General features: G+C 40.0%; 1 protein-coding gene across 4 annotated transcripts; it reads left to right on the top strand.

The window, feature by feature from the left end:
- The first annotated feature begins 36 nt into the window (after positions 1–36).
- Positions 37–14,974, top strand: NDUFS1 (NADH:ubiquinone oxidoreductase core subunit S1). Of its 4 annotated transcripts, none has more exons than XM_058839639.1 (19): positions 37–92; positions 1,005–1,072; positions 1,300–1,391; positions 2,792–2,899; positions 3,843–3,919; positions 4,007–4,088; positions 4,197–4,327; positions 5,052–5,237; positions 6,606–6,740; positions 7,128–7,242; positions 8,239–8,384; positions 8,863–8,991; positions 9,989–10,118; positions 10,600–10,760; positions 12,330–12,484; positions 13,046–13,221; positions 13,927–14,061; positions 14,259–14,331; positions 14,609–14,974. In XM_058839639.1, the coding sequence occupies exons 2-19, from the start codon at positions 1,009–1,011 to the stop codon at positions 14,698–14,700; spliced, it is 2,187 nt and encodes a 728-aa protein (XP_058695622.1). In that variant the 5' UTR covers positions 37–92; positions 1,005–1,008; the 3' UTR covers positions 14,701–14,974. The 4 variants fall into 4 exon arrangements, with proteins under 4 accessions (XP_058695622.1, XP_058695619.1, XP_058695620.1 ...); XM_058839636.1 differs by lacking the exon at positions 37–92 and adding an exon at positions 402–541; XM_058839637.1 differs by lacking the exon at positions 37–92 and adding an exon at positions 429–541 and having other exon boundaries at positions 891–1,072.
- The last annotated feature ends 2,287 nt before the right edge of the window (positions 14,975–17,261 follow it).

Below are 17,261 nucleotides of genomic sequence, written 5' to 3'. Positions count from 1 at the left end.
TAAGTGTATTCCTCCGCGATAGCAAGCCACGAGGTAGCTCCTCACGGGTCGGCTACTGCAGTGCAGGGCGTGCAGCGGGCGGGACACCAGAGGTGAGGAAAAGCGTCGAGGTAACAAAAGGGAGGCTGACTATAAGCCCTAGGAAGGTTTGCGGCGTTAAAGGGGTTTTGTGACATTGTTCTGTCGCCACACCCCGCCCCGCTGGCACAGCGGAAGTTGCCGGAGTTGGGCGAAGAAAGAGGCGGAAAGGGACGGAAATAGCCGAGGGAAGGGCAGTGCGTGTGACGGTGGCCGAAAGGGCTGCGGGCTAGTGGCGGAAATTTCCCGTGACACCGTTCGCCCGATAGCTTGCCGGAAATACCCGAAGCAGTTCGCTCCGGAGGTTGCCGAGCCCGGATTGCCCGTTCCGGAGATTGCCGAAGAAGGCTCCGGAGATTGCCGAAGAAGGCTGAGGGCAGCGGCGGAAAGGCCCGAGGTCGCCGCCACAGAGGCCGAGGCGGAGCGCAGCCGTCCCGCGGCGCCGCCGCCCGTCCCGCGCCAGGTAACGGCGGTGCCGCTGCTCCGGGCGACTCCGCCGCCGCCGCTCCCGGTGTCCTTGACGGGCCGGGCGCTGGGCCGGGGGCTGCCCGGCAGGCGGCGGCGCCTCCAAGGTGACCCCCGCGCCGGTAGCGCTGTCGCCGGCCGTGCCCTCGGCCCCGGGGACTGCGACACCGGGCTCGCCGCTGCCGAGCTGCGCCGTCCGGTCTGTGGGGGAGCGGGGCCGGGGCCGGCACTCCGCTCCAGGCGGAGAGGCCGCTCGGTGACATTCCTATGTGTGATGTATAGATGGTTAGAGAATCGTATCTTGCGTTTGAAGGAGGTAACTCACTCTCCCATAACTGTACATATAGGTGTGCATATGTGCTCCTTTGCAACTGGTGCAGAAGTTCTTGATTTGCCTGTTTAGAACTTGCCAGCAACCATTTGAACTGATAACAACAGTGCTGTTTTCTCTCTTACCAAAGCACCATGCTTCGACTGCTTGCTGTCCCCAGGACTTTAGCTGGGGTCACCCAATCCTCCAGAGTATGTGGTAAGTGTCTGTAGTTTATATCTGGGTCTCTGGTGATAAATGTCTGTGGGGTTCGTTTATTGAAGGGCACATGCATACTCGGTTTACAGGCTAAGGGATTCTGTGTTGCACTGTTGGTAGAATTGTGATTCTATCAGCACTCTATAACTAAAATCAGGAGTGGGAGAGTCTGATAGTTTCCATCTAGCACTAAGTGGAAGTTGTTTTTCTTTTTCCATGTCCTTCAGGGCGTACAACTGCAACAGCAGCCAGCAACCAAATAGAGGTGTTTGTGGATGGCCATCCTGTATTGGTGAACCCTGGAACCACAGTACTGCAGGTGTGGGGAATGGCATTCTCAGTTTTCTGGGACTTGCCATCTCACTTCTTGGCAGCATGTTCTGTTCCATACAGCAGAAAGCCACTTGTCTTTACATTGTTTCTTGCTATTCTTTAGAGGTGTTTTAACTGACTGTGATGCAATTTAATGTGACATAAATCCTTGGGGGAATTCAGTGTTTGAAAAAGAAAAATATGCCATGGTTCCTTGAAAGAAGATTCATGCAGCATCATTTCCAGCTGCAAAACTTTATGCAATGCAATAACAGACTTTGTTAAATTCTGGTTGAACTTCTGTCTCTGAACACTATGTGACCTCTTTCAGAACCTGTACAATTTGTATCTTTTTACAGTGTGTCTTGGGTAAATGAAGGGATTATCTCCTTATAGTTATTAGTTATTATGATTCAGAGTGCTCTTCCTTACCTGCTTTTATTATTTTTGGTGTGGGAGTAAAGGGAGCCTGAATCTCCCAGCCTGTACTGATTATTGTTACTTTTCAGGCTAACATTTCAAGTAAAGCTTTTTTTAAGAAGCCATTAGATGGGGATGTGGTATAATGAGTTAGAACATTGAAGTACACAATTTATTTCAAGATATAGCCCTTGCTCTTTGGATGCAAGTTCCTAATTTATGTAGGCATTAGAATGCCCCCAGCAAGAACCTAGTGTAAATTTTTCTTAAATGCTATTTTTTAAATAAGCCTTTCAGTTTTGTTAACGTGGTTCTTTTTGCTTATGGTGAAAATTGTCAGAAAAACTAGATCTTGTTAGAGCTTTTTTATCAAATTTGGGGGTAATCTTCTGGCAGTCATAGCTATAACGCTGTAGCATAGGTCCCATTAGCTGTGAAGGTTTTATGCAGGAAAGGCTGTCTTCCTCTGTTCTCTGGAGATCTGTTGGCTCTGTCCTCCTGTCTCTTCTGTCTTGTCTTTGAGTTTGGGGTCTGCTGAAGTTGAAGATTGTCTGTTCTGGAGTATCTTTATACAAAGTATCTGTGTTGTTGAATTATCAGGAATCATTATGCCCATTGTTGCTCTATGTTTTTCAATTTTTATTTTATTGCACCGTTCTTTAAAGAGTATATGTGTTCTTTAAAAAGTTACTTGTATTGCTAGTGCCCTCTTGCAGAGAATTCTGTCTATTATTGGAGGAAAGAATGAAAGAGAGGTCAGTTCTCATTTCCTCAGTCGCTTTCAAAGGCTAGAGAAACTGTATTTGTAATTGATATCCTGACTTTTTTTTGCTTCGTCACAATTTTTTATTTATGGTCACTTCTTAAGATGAAAGGTCAAGTGCACTCTATTTGTGAGCTTTGAAAAGCTGCATAGTGTTTTCTGAGGTGGAACTGAAAAGTCTAACTAATAGATTTAATTTTCCTTTGTTTCTTATTTTTTTATAGGCCTGTGAAAAGGCTGGAGTTCAGATACCTCGTTTTTGTTACCATGATCGTCTCTCTGTTGCTGGAAACTGTAGGATGTGTCTTGTGGAAATAGAGAAAGCTCCAAAGGTATTGTTTATGGAACTGCAATATGGAATACGCAACATGGAATTCAATAGGAATTTTTTTCTGTGCTTGGGCCTAGTTTAAGTCTTGTAAATAATTGTTGTCATTCAGCTGCTAAAAGCAGTTTTTTTCTCATCTCCCCACTGGACTGCAGTGATTGCCTATGAGTAGAGTCAGTTCTCAGGTTATTATGGACTATCTTGCTCTTGGACATGAACATTTGATAGCTGTGTGTTAGATGCATTTTATGCTTTGTAGTTCAAGCTTCAGCCACACATTTTCAGCTGTTACTACATAAATAATAAATTTCAGATACTGTATGAATTTAGCTGTAGGATTGGTACCTACAGGTTCATTCTAAGATTGCAGTTAGTAGTTTATATTTGAATGCATTGACATCTGTTGTGAGATAGTTGATTTCAGGAGGGAACACTGTCTTCAGCAGTACTAAAAAATATGTGCACATTCTTTTGGGGTTCAGTCTTGGATTACACATTTATACTGACACATAAAATTTTTTAGCTCACCCCAACTTCAGTTCCATAGTTTGATGTTTGTGTCTTTGGAAATGTTGGGTTATCACTAAAGGTAGAAGTCATGATGTGATTGAAAATTAAGAGGGATTTGTTTACTAAGCAGGAGGTTTTGTTAATCTTGCAGTAATCTTAAGAATTTTATACCAAAATTTAATACAGTCTTTGTGCAAATAAATGTCTTGTAAATGATTCATACTCTGAATTTCAGTTCTAAAGGTTTTCCAGATGTCTGCTAAAGCTCTTTGATTTGACTTGGATTACACCTGACATTCTTGATGCTGTAACTGTTTGAATTTGGACCAGGAATTGTAGAATTTTTAATTTTAAATAAATCATAGCTAATTTAACCTTTTTATATAGCAGATTACTAATAAATGTGGCTTCTAATGACTTTATTGTGGTGATTACAGCCCGTTGCTGCTTGTGCCATGCCAGTTATGAAGGGCTGGAATATACTGACAAACTCTGAGAAGTCCAGGAAAGCAAGGTACCTTTCTTTTAGCCTCCTTTGGCTGCTTAGTTGTATTATCTGCTAAATGATGTTGACAATAACTTCATTCTCTGAACCTAACAGAGAGGGTGTAATGGAGTTCCTGCTGGCAAATCACCCATTGGACTGTCCTATCTGTGATCAGGGTGGAGAATGTGATCTACAGGTACAACATCCAATTAAATTGTGTAGACTTAGGTATAATGCTCTTATCTTAGGTGAAATTGTGCTTTCCAGCAGCCTGGATATGTGTATGTTCTATTGTTTGTTGTAGGACCAGTCAATGATGTTTGGCAGTGATAGGAGCAGATTTAGGGAGAGCAAACGTGCTGTGGAGGACAAGAACATTGGCCCATTAGTCAAAACCATCATGACTCGGTGTATACAGTGCACTCGATGCATCAGGTAAAGTCCTTCACTTTCACTGAGGAGAGTACTAAGCAGGCATGTTTGTGTCAGTTTCTTACTAGTGAAGGAAGCCCCATGAGGGGTAGTCAGTTTTTAAAACATTTCTTTTCTGATTGTACTTAAAAATTTTATTTCTGTTAGTGACTGATAGCTGGTTTCCTGGAGCTACCAGACAGGAAATAGAGAAAGATGGCCAATGCATGAATTGAATGAATTCATTGAATGAATTCAATGTTCTGCAGGGCAGAACTGGTCCCATGGTGTTGGTGCCAGAATGGATATGTGACTTCCTCAGCCACAAGTTGTAAGATTTACTTATTTTTGATAGCCTCTGGTAGCTATATTTATGCTGTTCTATAGCCCTAGAATGCTATACTTGCCAACTGGAGCCAGATGGGAAAGAATACAATGTATCCAACTAGTTTTAGAAAGAACTTGTTAGTTAGGACTAATCTTGGTCTCAGTTTGTGTAATACAGTGAGTACTGAGCTGCTGTGTCTTTTGATACAACTCCCCCTAGTTTTTGTAGCCCTTTCTGAATGAAATTCTGCAGGTGGTACTGCATGTGATGGTGCTGACTAATGCATCTAAACAATTGTTTTCTTCTTTCAGGTGTACGAACTAATGTTTTATCTTAAGAAAATGAGATGAGGGCTGAAAAATGTTCTGTGTTGCAGTTGTACATGCCAGATGTGTTTCTCCTTCTTTGTGCATCTACCAGGTTTGCTAGTGAGATTGCAGGGGTAGATGACTTGGGAACAACCGGAAGAGGAAATGATATGCAAGTTGGTACTTACGTTGAGAAAATGTTTATGTCTGAGTTATCAGGAAATATTATTGACATCTGCCCAGTTGGTGCTCTTACCTCCAAGCCATATGCCTTTACTGCACGCCCATGGGAGACAAGGTAGGTGTTGTAACTCATAGTGAAGACAGCTTTCTCTGTTGTATACTTTGTCTTAGAATATGTCGATCTGTGATACCAAGGGCTTTCTCTGATTTTTATTTTCTGTGTTTTCGTTGTAGACTTTCCCATAGAGTGAATCTAACACAAATTTTGTTACAGCTTATTTATGAAAAGGAAGCATGTTATAGCTTGTAGACTGTTTTTCCCTTATTTTGCCCTAAAATGTTTTGGACTTGCAGGTTTTGCTGATTGCTTAGTAAAGATGCATATAAAGGAAAATACAAATTCATTAACTCACTAATTGGTGAGGATATTATGTAAAATATCTTGTGAAACTAAGCTGTTCAGCCTCAGCGCAGTTCTCTGTGTGATTTTCTTAGCTAGTTGTTTAACCCTAAACAAGACCTGAAACACATTCAAGAGACAAAATCACAGAACGTTAAGGGTTGGAGTGGACCTTGAAGATCATTTAGTCACAACCACCCCTGCCATGGGCAGGGACGCTTCTCACTAGATACAGTTTGCTCAAGACTTCATCCAACCTGGCCTCGAACATAGGAACGTGCTGGTTTGACCATCCCAAGGACATTCCAAATCCCCAAGAGCTGTTGTAATTAGTCTGGAGGAGCAGGGGAAGGCGGAGGTAGGTGCCTCCCCACAGATCGGCTCTCCAGAAGGCGGGGGGTGTAATTACCAACCGTGTCCGCTGGAAGGCTCCCGAAGCACGGAGCCTTGCACTGCGTGCAAGTACCGGATCAGTCTCCACCAGCAATTTTGTCCTGTCACAAACCAGTGGCACACTGCGACAGAATTACATCCTTAACCCACTTTCAAGAGATGAGAAACACCAAACAAGGAACACATCCAGACAGCAAGGTGTTAGGTTACATAACACGGCTCTGAGAACATGTGCAGCAACTCCGAGACCAGTACTTGTTAAAGTAATACAATGAGTGCTTATAACAAATTTGTTTTCACAACCTCTGGTCAGATCTGTAGTGACTTCAACACTTCATGCCTCACACTGGATGCTTTAAAAGACTGTTGTGATTTAACTCAGCAGGCAGCTAAATACCACTAAGCCAGTTGCTCCTTTCAGTCCCCCATGGGGCATAGGAGAGAAAACTGGGGGGAAAAATGTAAAATTTGTGGGACTGGGTGAGAAGCTGTAAAGTCGTTGATGTGGTGTAAATGTTGCTTGGCAACAACTAGAACATCCCTATGTTATCACACTATTCTCACCCTAAATCCAAAAGACATCTCTATACCAGTTACTAGGAAGAAAGCTGTCTCTATCCAGGCCAAAAATAGGACACTTGCTGCTTATATATGAAAGATTGCAAGTGGTTTGTTTGTTCTTCTAAACAGGAAGGTAGAGTCCATTGATGTTCTTGATGCAGTTGGAAGCAACATTGTAGTGAGCACGAGGACTGGAGAAGTGATGAGAATTTTACCAAGGCTGCATGAGGATATCAATGAGGAATGGATATCTGACAAAACAAGGTGTGTGGATGTGCTTATGACCACATGTGTTTATGCATGTATTAAAGGCACACTTGGCAGAACCAGAAATGTGCACAGTAGCACTGACTTCGGTGTTCAGCTGCTGGTATTATAAAGCTACAGTGAAGAAGAATAATTGATAAAACAAGTTTTTTAGTTCTATAATTGAAGTCACTGAACTTCTAATGTTCTAATTTTTGTAACAATTTTTCATAGTAATTTTTATTTCTGTTACTGATTTGTGTGTTTTTGAGAAGGAGAAGTTAAACTTTCAAAGGAAATATTGCTTGGTTTTCTCTTTTCTAAAAGCTTGCAATTAGAAAACTCACAGAATTAAACAATTGTCTTCTTCTTTGCTCTTTTGTAATATTCTTGGTGTTCACTTAGGTTTGCTTATGATGGTTTGAAGCGTCAGAGACTTACTCAGCCAATGATCAAAAACGAGAAAGGAGTATTTGTTTATGCCTCATGGGAGGATGTATTAGCTCGTGTTGCTGGTGTGGTAAGAACAATTTTCAATATAAGTAGTCTAAAATTAATTTCTAAAGCTGGATGTATTATGAATATTAATATCAAGTGAGTTATATTAAAAATAATTTTTTCTTTAAGGTTAGATGGGAACATTTGACTGCAAATCTATTGTGTTTTCACTTAAATTTCTTACTTTCACAAATAATTCCTGTTTCATGGATTGGACCTTTTAAAGAACTTTTTTCTTATCATGGGTTCATTTGGAGCATTGGGAGAGAAATTACTTCTTTTTAAATAGGAAAGTAAACTGTTTCTTCAGAAATTTAGAAGGAAGCAATTTTTCTGAATACTCTGATCTGTTTGAAGACACCTTTAAATTTATTTAAACTGTGCCAACACCACTTTTGCTATCAAAGACATTAAGTCTGTATTACTTATATCTGAATTGTGCTTTCCTCAGTGCTTTCTCTGCGTGGTGATTGATTCTGCAGCTCAAGTGAAGTGCTGCATGAGTGCTCTGGATTTTGATTAAAAATTTTATGGGGGTGAAGTAGAATTGAATAACTGTAATTGAACTTTCTTCAAGGATGTTTTTGCCCATGGTACAGTAGCCCGGTTAGTAACAAAAGCTGCTTCTTCTCAGATAATACCTTTGAGTTAAGTTTACTACTACTACTATGTTACAGGAGTTTGTATTCTGTCTGCACTGTGGCTTTGTTAAAATAAAAGCATTCACCAACCTTCCTCTCTCAGCACACCAAATGAGAATTAGCTACATCTGAGTGGTGACTCGAGGAGGAGAGACCTGCATAGAATACAGAGAGCTCTTTGCTTATCATGCGTTCTGAAGGGGCTGGTGTTGCTGCCTGGCAGGAATCAGACACCACTGATCTGTTCGTGCTGCTCTAGGCCAGCACTTGCACTGCTGACTTTGGCACACCCTAATATAACAGATATTTACCTGGGCTAAGTGAGAATTTATTTCAGTGGTTTCTTTTGTTTATGTTTATACTTCCTTTCTCTCCAGCTCCAGGCAGTGGAAGGTAAGCATATAGCAGCAGTTGTAGGAGGGCTGGTGGATGCAGAAGCACTAATAGCTCTGAAAGATCTGCTGAATAGAGTGAATTGTGATACGCTCTGCACTGAAGAGATCTTTCCTACTGCTGGAGCTGGGTAAGAGGACAGGCAATGTCTATCTGTAATTAGTATGTTAATAAACTTTCTAGTCTGCAGATCATCTCATGGCAATATTCTGAAATTAGCAAGGATAACAATTGCTGATGCATTAGCAGGATTTATTTGAATTTACAGTACTACCACACACATAGAGAGTATTTATGGATTGTGAGTTGATTTGTAGTCTCTACTCCAGCAAGGGCTGCACACTTTACCCCTTGTTGTACTGAATGTACGGCTGCTGCAGTTTGACAGTGAGTTACTGAAAGCCAGTTACATGCTGTTGTGAGCTGAAAAAGTTAGTCTATTTCTGTTTGTGGTGTGAAAACCTTAGTACAGTTATGATTAGCAGTTTGGATTGAGAAATCTTTCTTTTCCTGAGATGAAAAAGTATTTTGAGCATCTACAATCTTTACCATAGCTTCATTCCTTCCCTCTACTGAATTCTCATCCTCTTTGTTACATCTTGTTATAGCACAGATTTACGCTCTAACTACCTGCTGAATACCAAGATTGCTGGGGTGGAGGAGGCAGATGTCCTCCTTCTGGTTGGCACCAATCCACGGTTTGAGGCACCACTTTTTAATGCTAGAATTCGAAAGAGGTTCGTATTCCTTGGTGGTGAATAAGTATGTGAATCCATCTGGATTTGGAACAGTGCTCGGAGCTGCAGGCAGTAACTTTAGAGTGTTCATTCAGATGGGATCACTGGATTTAGTTCACCTTTTAGTAAAGGGAATGGTGATTTATGTGTGGAAAAAGGGTAGTACCCTGTAGTGTAGAGCTAGTTCATTCTCACTTTGACATTTTACATTAAGTTCATCTACTCAGACATTTATTCCTTTGTTACATTACACAGACACCTCAAATTTTCTGTTTTATAGAAGTCTGTTATATCATATTCCTTAAAGATTTATTTTCAGCAGCAGTTTATTGCTTTTTGTATTGTAACAAATCAGATGTGCTGACTTTAGGAGCAGTCATTTCAGTTTAACATTTTCTTTGCCAAGTAGTGTGGCTTTCCCAAACTTTTGAATGTAGCTAATTCAGTTTTAATAAGATATATCAGTATGAGGCTAATGAGGTCTATAAAAGCCCTGTCCTTTTTAATGCTAGGATCTTTGAAAATACATAATTTTAAACAGTAATGGCATTGAAGTTTTGAAAGGAGGAAATGTTGTGAGACTTTTGGATGTATATTTTCATGTATTTTTATAAGTCTGTGCCACAAGAAGCTGCAAAAAAGAAAAAAAATTCTAACCAGCTAAATTTTTCTGTGTTTATCTAAAAAATAAGTAGATTTCTAAAACTGAATTGGCAGAAGCTTGTGGGGAGGAGGGAATTGAGTTGTGAACGTGTCATGTAAGGTGTATTGCTGTACAGTTTCTGGAATAGATCTAGAGAAATAATCCTTCTAAGAAACCTAGAGGCTTATTTAACAATCAGAATAAAGCTAAACTCCATCTTACCAAAATGATGAATGCCATTTAAATTCCTTTGCAATCCTATTTTAAGTTACTGCTGAAGTTACAGCTGGTGGCTTTGGTTGGGTAAAACTCTGTATTTCTTTAATTTTTATAAAATGTTTGTTGTATTTTCAGCTGGCTTCACAATGACTTGCAAGTGGCCCTTGTTGGCTCTCCTGTGAATTTGACCTACACATACAAACATCTAGGAGAGTCCCCACAGATACTTCAGGACATTGCTTCTGGCAAACATGCCTTCTGCAAGGTACACAGAATTTAAGAGTGTGACTGTTCAATTCCACAGGTATTGAGTAATAATCTGAATTCCCCAGAGACAGATTTGAAGAAAAGTACCATGTTGTGGATGGGGTTATTTGCTTTTAATCAAATGCAGAGATGAGGTAATGATTAGTGTGCACCAAGTATGTATAAACTGTGTAATATATTCAGGTGTGTAAAACTTTGCAGGAAACTCCTGGGATATTTCTTGACATAAAACAGCTGTTTCAGGCGCTGCTGTTTCCATTTAAATGTATGGTTATTGAGCATACAGTTCTGTACTAACAAGATAGTTTCCTGCTTACAGCAGTTTCTCTTGGCTTTATCTCTAAATGAAACAATGACCATTTTGGAACCGTAGATTTGCATGGAAGACTTATGGAGAAATTCAGGGATTTATTACATTATCTGTGGCAAGAATTGTCTTTGTAACTGTGGAATGCATTTCTGATTCTTGGCTTTCACAGGTCCTCGACCATGCCAAAAAGCCAATGGTGGTGGTGGGCAGTGCAGCCCTGCAGCGTGGTGATGGAGCTGCCATCCATGCTGCTGTTTCCACCATTGCACAGAATGCCAGGACCAAGAGCAGTGCTGGTGATGATTGGAAGGTCATGAACATCCTACACAGGTTTGCTTTAAAACTTTCTTAGGAGCAGCTTGCTTGTGCATTGTGCTACACAGGTTACCACAATGTAGGTTGCTTCATATACGCCCAAACAGCTTATTGGGTTAAAACCTGTAGGGAATATAAAAACCAGAAATACAAGCTAAACTTCTTAAAAAAAAAATGGGTTCCTTGACCTGACTCTCCATGAGTTTTTATTAATTTCTGATATTCAAATGTAGAATTTAAGGTTTTGATTTAGACATAGAATACGAGAGAGCTTAATAACATCTACCAGAGTGCTCAGTAGGATGCACAGCAGACCAGTGTCACTTGCTAAATGACTGCATTTTATCTAGAGGAAGAAAAACAAAATGGCAAGAGTATTTAAATAATATTCTTATATAGAAATACCTAAAAAAAGTTTCTTCATTTGGGTTTTTTTTAATATTCCTTTTACTATGCAGCTTCTTAACTGAGTAGTTAATAGAAAGGTTTTAAAAATTTTCATTTGAGACCTTTTGATCTTAGCTATTCAGTTTGTCGGGATATTACTCCCTTTAATAGACAAGCTTCTCTTTGGACAGTCCTTCACCGCTCCCTTTCTAAAATTCTGACTGTCAAATTGACCGTCTCTGTAAAGGAGAAATTACTTCACCAAATGTAATGGCTCTCAGTTCTGGAGACTCAACAAATTTATCCTGCCAAAAGCAGCTTCATTGATGTAAAAAAGGTATAGTTAGAGCAGGGCTTGGTCCTCTGAAGGAATCTCAAATATAACATTCTGTTGCTGAAACTGAAATATTTAGTACCAAAATGCTGATGAGTTAAAGAACACTCACAATACAAGTGTGGTTTGGCAGTCTTTCATTTTGACTTCTGTACTTAGGGTGCACCATCCGTTCTACCTTAAGTGTAAAAAGCAACTTAACTTACTGCAACCTCTATGTCTGACTCTGTCAGACAAAATGAGTTACATTGGAAGATCTGTACTCTATAGAGACTCTTTCTTCTTCTAAGTAAGACTGGCACCTGATTGTGGAGGATTATGCAAAACTGTTGCTTTGGAAAAGGAAGACTGTGAGAAAATGAGAATTATGATTTTATTAATTTTAAAGTATTTTTATGTGTGAGTAAATGAATAGTGATGAAATAGTGGTCTTAAGTCTTTGATGATTTCAAGCAGCTGATGGCCCCAGAGTTGGTGTTTCATCTTCCATGTGAGTGCCCTAAATTAAAGGGCTGATGAGTTCCATTCACAGCTGAAATGCCATCTGCAGCATCAAGCTTCACCAATGAGCTGCCTGCCACTAGGTCCTGACTTTCACTGTCTGCCTTTATTTTTGCTATCCCATCTTAAATAGGTGAGATTCCCTGTGAAAACTTCAAAATCGTGTCAGGTTGTCAAAATGCAAAACTAACTGATACTATGTCAAAAATTTCAGCTGCCTTTGAGCTTCATGTTTGTCTTGTTACTATTAGGAACCTCTTACAACCCTTCAAAATATTTAGTCAGAAAAAGAAGTTACGTTGGTTCTGATGGGAGAGGGAGAATTGTGAAATTACTTAGTCATGATGTATTTTTTCCTACAGGGTTGCAAGCCAAGTCGCTGCTTTGGACCTGGGTTTCAAACCAGGAGTGGAGGCAATTAGGAAAAATTCTCCCAAAGTATTGTATCTCTTAGGAGCAGATTCAGGTTGTATAACACGTCAAGACTTGTCAAAAGAGTGTTTTATCATTTATCAAGGTAATTAGTATATATAAATTAAGAAATGTTGCTATCTTAATAGCTGGAGAAATTGTTGGAAACAGTGGCATAAAACCCATTGAGAAATTTTAGCCTTTGTTTTCTGCCAGGAAAGGGAACTTCTAACACATAACTGAGATACTGGTTACCTGTTTCTTAGGTAAAGATGGGAAACTGTTGATGAGTAATAAAGGGATACAAACCAGTATAGGGCTTCTGAAATCGGGCTTCAGACCTGGCAGGCAAAACAGCATTAGTTTGCAGCTGTTCTATCATACCAAAACATAAACTTATCTTAATCTAAGAATCCTTGTTCCAAGAGCCTCCCAAATCTGAGTTACTACAGAAACAGAAGACCACTTACTCCTGCTTGTTGTCCATTCATTCTTCCCAGACTATTAGCCAAGTAAGACCTCAGCAGTCAGCCTCATGGGCTTCAGATTACTGGCTAAGCAAAACTTAGAAAATCCTTTTTTTCTGGGAACACAGAAATTCTGTCTTAGTAAAGCATTTATTTTGACTTACTTTTGTCTCATATGTTTCTTCTTTCTATGCATTTAGGGCATCATGGGGATGTGGGAGCTCCCATGGCTGATATTATTCTCCCGGGAGCAGCGTATACAGAGAAGGCAGCCACGTATGTGAATACCGAAGGTCGGGCGCAGCAGACAAGGGTAGCAGTAACACCTCCTGGGATGGCAAGGGAAGACTGGAAAATCATTAGAGCTGTCTCTGAGGTACTTTGCTGCTATAAATTGCTTCTAATAAAAGTATACTGAGAGGTAAAGTTCCTTTTTGTAAACATTTTCCAATGTAAAAAAAGGTAGCTTTTCAGGGAAACACATAGTTTTAAGAAGTATGTTCTGTATTGAATCCTATTTTAATTCTGCGAGTTAAATCATATTGTTTCCCTTTTGAGGATAGCTCTAATACTGTCACTGTCGTATGCTGTTGGAATGCTTAATGGTTGAAGCTTTGCAAATTTTGCAGGTCTCTATGAAGTGCTTTAGGGAAAGCTGGTGGGAACATGCAGTTTCTTGCTTTTTAGAAAGAAAACAGCATGGCCCCTGAGGCCAGGGTCTGATATCATTAGATGAGGTCAAATATCTGGTCACTACTCAGGAGGAACAAGATGCACTGATAATTGCATCAACTTTTATCTCATTTGGTGGTAAGCTAAGGAAAATGGAAGTATGGAAGGAGAAAAGTACTTCCTTTATTTTTATCCTTTGTATAGTAAACAGGACAGCTTGATTTTAACATGGGTGTTGGCTACGTAGGCATCCGAGGTCCAGCAGAACACTGTGCATTCTAACTGCCTGTGTTTTCAGGAGTGTAGACATTTTCTCATTTTACTTTAGGGGTGTTAATGCATTGGTAATCCAGACCACTATGAGTTAAATCCCTAGACTTGATGGCATTTCTTTCTGTGAATCTCTTAGTTGGCTGGTTTGACCTTGCCTTATGAGAACCTCGATCAAATACGGAAGCGTTTAGAAGAGGTATCACCCAATCTTGTTCGATATGATGATGTGGAAGAAGCTAACTACTTCGTCCAGGCAAATGAATTGGCAAAGGTAAGCAAAACTGAAGCATATTGACATGATTTAGTGCTCTTATATAGCATAATGCTTTTTTTTAAATCTTCATATTAGTAGTACAAGAAGAATTTTTTGACCTAGACTGAGTGCACTGAATGCAGAATTCACTAAACAAATGCTTTGGTAACAACCTTCTATCATATAGGTGACTTTCTTTTCCTTTCTTACCACAGTTGGCAAAGCAACAGCTTCTTGCTGATCCTCTTGTTCCACCTCAGCTCACAATAAAAGACTTTTATATGACAGGTATGTATAGTGTGGTCTTTCCATTCTGAAATCAAAACATTTCACTTAGCTTTAAAGTAAGGTACTTATGATTCATTTAAAGCTTTCTGCTAAGATACATAGGATTTGAGTCTTTTGAAGAAACAAATTTTTTTAGTAAAATTATTTGGAATTTACATAAAGCACAGACTCTATTTTCAACGAAGTGATTTTATTTATCCTCTTTGTATCCAGTCTTGTACTAAATTTCTTTTATATTGTGTCTGTGCACTGACAAATTTGGATTTTTTTTTTACAGATTCCATCAGTAGAGCATCCCAGACAATGGCCAAGTGTGTGAAAGCTGTTGTTGAAGGTGCCCATGCAGTAGAAGAGCCATCCATCTGCTAGAGACTAATCAGACTGCCACCACCTTCTAGGTTTTTGTTGCAGTTAATTGCTGTGACTGATAACATTTCTTTTTCAAAATCTATTTGACAGGCCGTTGTATTTTTTTTCTTCCTTCATTCACATTTCCATCACTTCAAATAGCCCCATCATACTACAGGACTGTTTTTGTGTCTGAAGGAACATGCAGCACTCAACTTACTGTACCCAGAGGCAGAGTACATGATGATTGTATACAAATAAATTATAAATACCAAGCCACCCATTACCTATGTAATTCATGTAGCTCATGCTTCTTCCTTGAAAAGAAATCAGTAACCAACTCAGACTCAGTTGATTTTCTAGGAAGGGGTTTACATGGCAAAAAGACTAGACTGTAACTTCTTTCCAGAGTATCCAGGTATGTTAATATTAAACCCTGGTCATAATGTGAACATGCTATTTTTGTAAAGTACTTTTAAAACAGGTTGTCCCTCATACCTGGCTTATGTCAGTGTTCAGACCTATCTCAGCTCTGGATACTTATATGTTTCTTCATTTAGTTTCAGTACTCTTGGAGGAAATACAAATAATTTTGATGTTGTGGAAAAAATGAAAGTAGCTTTCCTCATACTGAACTGCTTTAAAAATTAGCAAAAAGACTAAAGGCCTTTATACCAGTTCAGATATAGAAAATAATCTCAGAATAGTTTTTTTGTGCATTGATCTTTATATAGCAAAGTGAGGGAAGGGGTTGTGTGTGGTATTTTTTGTTTGGGTGGTTGGGGTGTTTTATGCTTTAGAATAACTTCAGAACAATGACTCTCTCCTCTGTATTATGCTGGTTAATGTAAATTTGGAAGAAGGATAACTTCCTTTTCAACTGGGTACTAAAGTTCAGTGTAATTCTTCCAGGAATTCTGAAAATGAGAACAGTATCATAAAGCCATAATTTCCAACCGTATTATTTTTAAAAAAAAAAAGTTAATTTTGCAGGAGGAAAAGCTACACTTTTCAGTGTAGAATAATACTGAGTGTGTGAAGGTGCTGCTGTAGAAGTCTTGGTTTTCCATTTTTCTTCCATGCTCAAAATTTTTCAGTAACAAACATGGAACTTTTTAAAAAATTGTTTTCCTTTTGCCCAGGAGAAGACTCATCCTGGTATATCAGAGTGTCTTCACGTGAGCTAAGTCTTAAATGCTGGGCATGGTTTTACTCAGCCTGCCATCTCCAGTTACCAACAGGGGCAGGGTCAGTTCTTGTGGTAGTACAGAAAAGGTTAACTGCTCATTTTATTCAGATACTGATATGCCTGTTAGTGAGGGAGACTGCAGTCTAGTTTTGATGTGGCAGTTCACAGGACTAAGTACAGCATGAAATCCTCCTGTCCTTGTGGAATGTTACTTCTTTAGGAGGAACAGGGGTTTATTCACACATAGCAAAAGAAAAATGTGTGTGACATATGCCAAAATGTTTAGGAAGAACAAGTGCAGTTGAATTCTGTATTCAGAAAAACATTTGGTTCTCAGGCTCCTAAGACGAAAACCTCTTTTCACCCCCGCCCCCATGTTGTACAAACACAGAGAAGTAACTTAAGCTGTGCAACAAGTCAGTTATCACTTCAACATTTATAAAGGTTCAAAAGCTTTAGATGTGTTTTTTTTCCTTAAATGTTGTAGCACTACTGGCATGCTTTTTGGTTTTTTGACAGCTCCACATCCTTCAATTAGTACGTATAGTAGATTCTTGTTTCTCTTCAAAAACTGGTCCGGCCTTTATCAAGAAAGGCAAGAAGGGGAAGAAGTACATGTGGTGCTCTCTGTCCTGTTTCTACTTACTCTCTTTCCCACCTAACTAGTCAAGTACAGAATTTTTCAGCCAAATTTGGTAATAGCAACAAGGCTCTCCATAAATTTGATTGTTGGAAACTGGATAGGAAAGAGAAATCTAAATTAGCATTCTTATCCACTGAGTTTAGAGCGTAGCCCATCCCTTATTTCTTCTGTTTGCTCTGGTGGCTGGACACTTGGTGGATATGAGGACTTTTACCCAGCTACTTACAAAAGGATAAGAGGGGTCTGCAAATGCAGGGAAGTGACATAGGCTGGGCAAAATATTGGAACAAAAATTACAGAAACAGGGCTATTCACACAACCTACCTCTTTGTTTAAGAGAAAAAGTTCACAGTTAGTGCTACTACTTGCTGGTCCTGAAGCTGCAACCTCAGGTTAGAGAATTATGAAAAAGTGGCAATGAAGAGCTGGGATGGTGAGAGATAAACAAGCTCTGAGTGAGTATTGTTCCTGATGGTTACGGTAAGGGCTGACCAGCCAGGTGCTAGCACTGCCTGAGCCGTCAGTGAGCTGATGCAGCTCACTGCCAGGTGCAAGGCTGCGGGGTGCCTTTATGCCGACTCCAATGGGGTGGGCAGGGGCTTTGCTAGGCTTTGTTTTGGAGCTGAGCACAGCCCCGGAGGAGACGCAATTCCCCGAGTGCAGCCCTGGTTCCACCTGGTGGCCAACTGGCAGAACTCAGCGGCTGCATGACCAGTTGCCTTCAGGTGCGGTAACCTTCATCTCGCCTGC

This window comes from Poecile atricapillus, chromosome 5 (assembly GCF_030490865.1).
Source record: "Poecile atricapillus isolate bPoeAtr1 chromosome 5, bPoeAtr1.hap1, whole genome shotgun sequence".
Classification (NCBI taxonomy): domain Eukaryota; kingdom Metazoa; phylum Chordata; class Aves; order Passeriformes; family Paridae; genus Poecile; species Poecile atricapillus.
The sequence above is the reverse complement of the archived record's forward strand: the minus strand, read 5'-3'. Positions and strand labels throughout refer to the sequence as shown.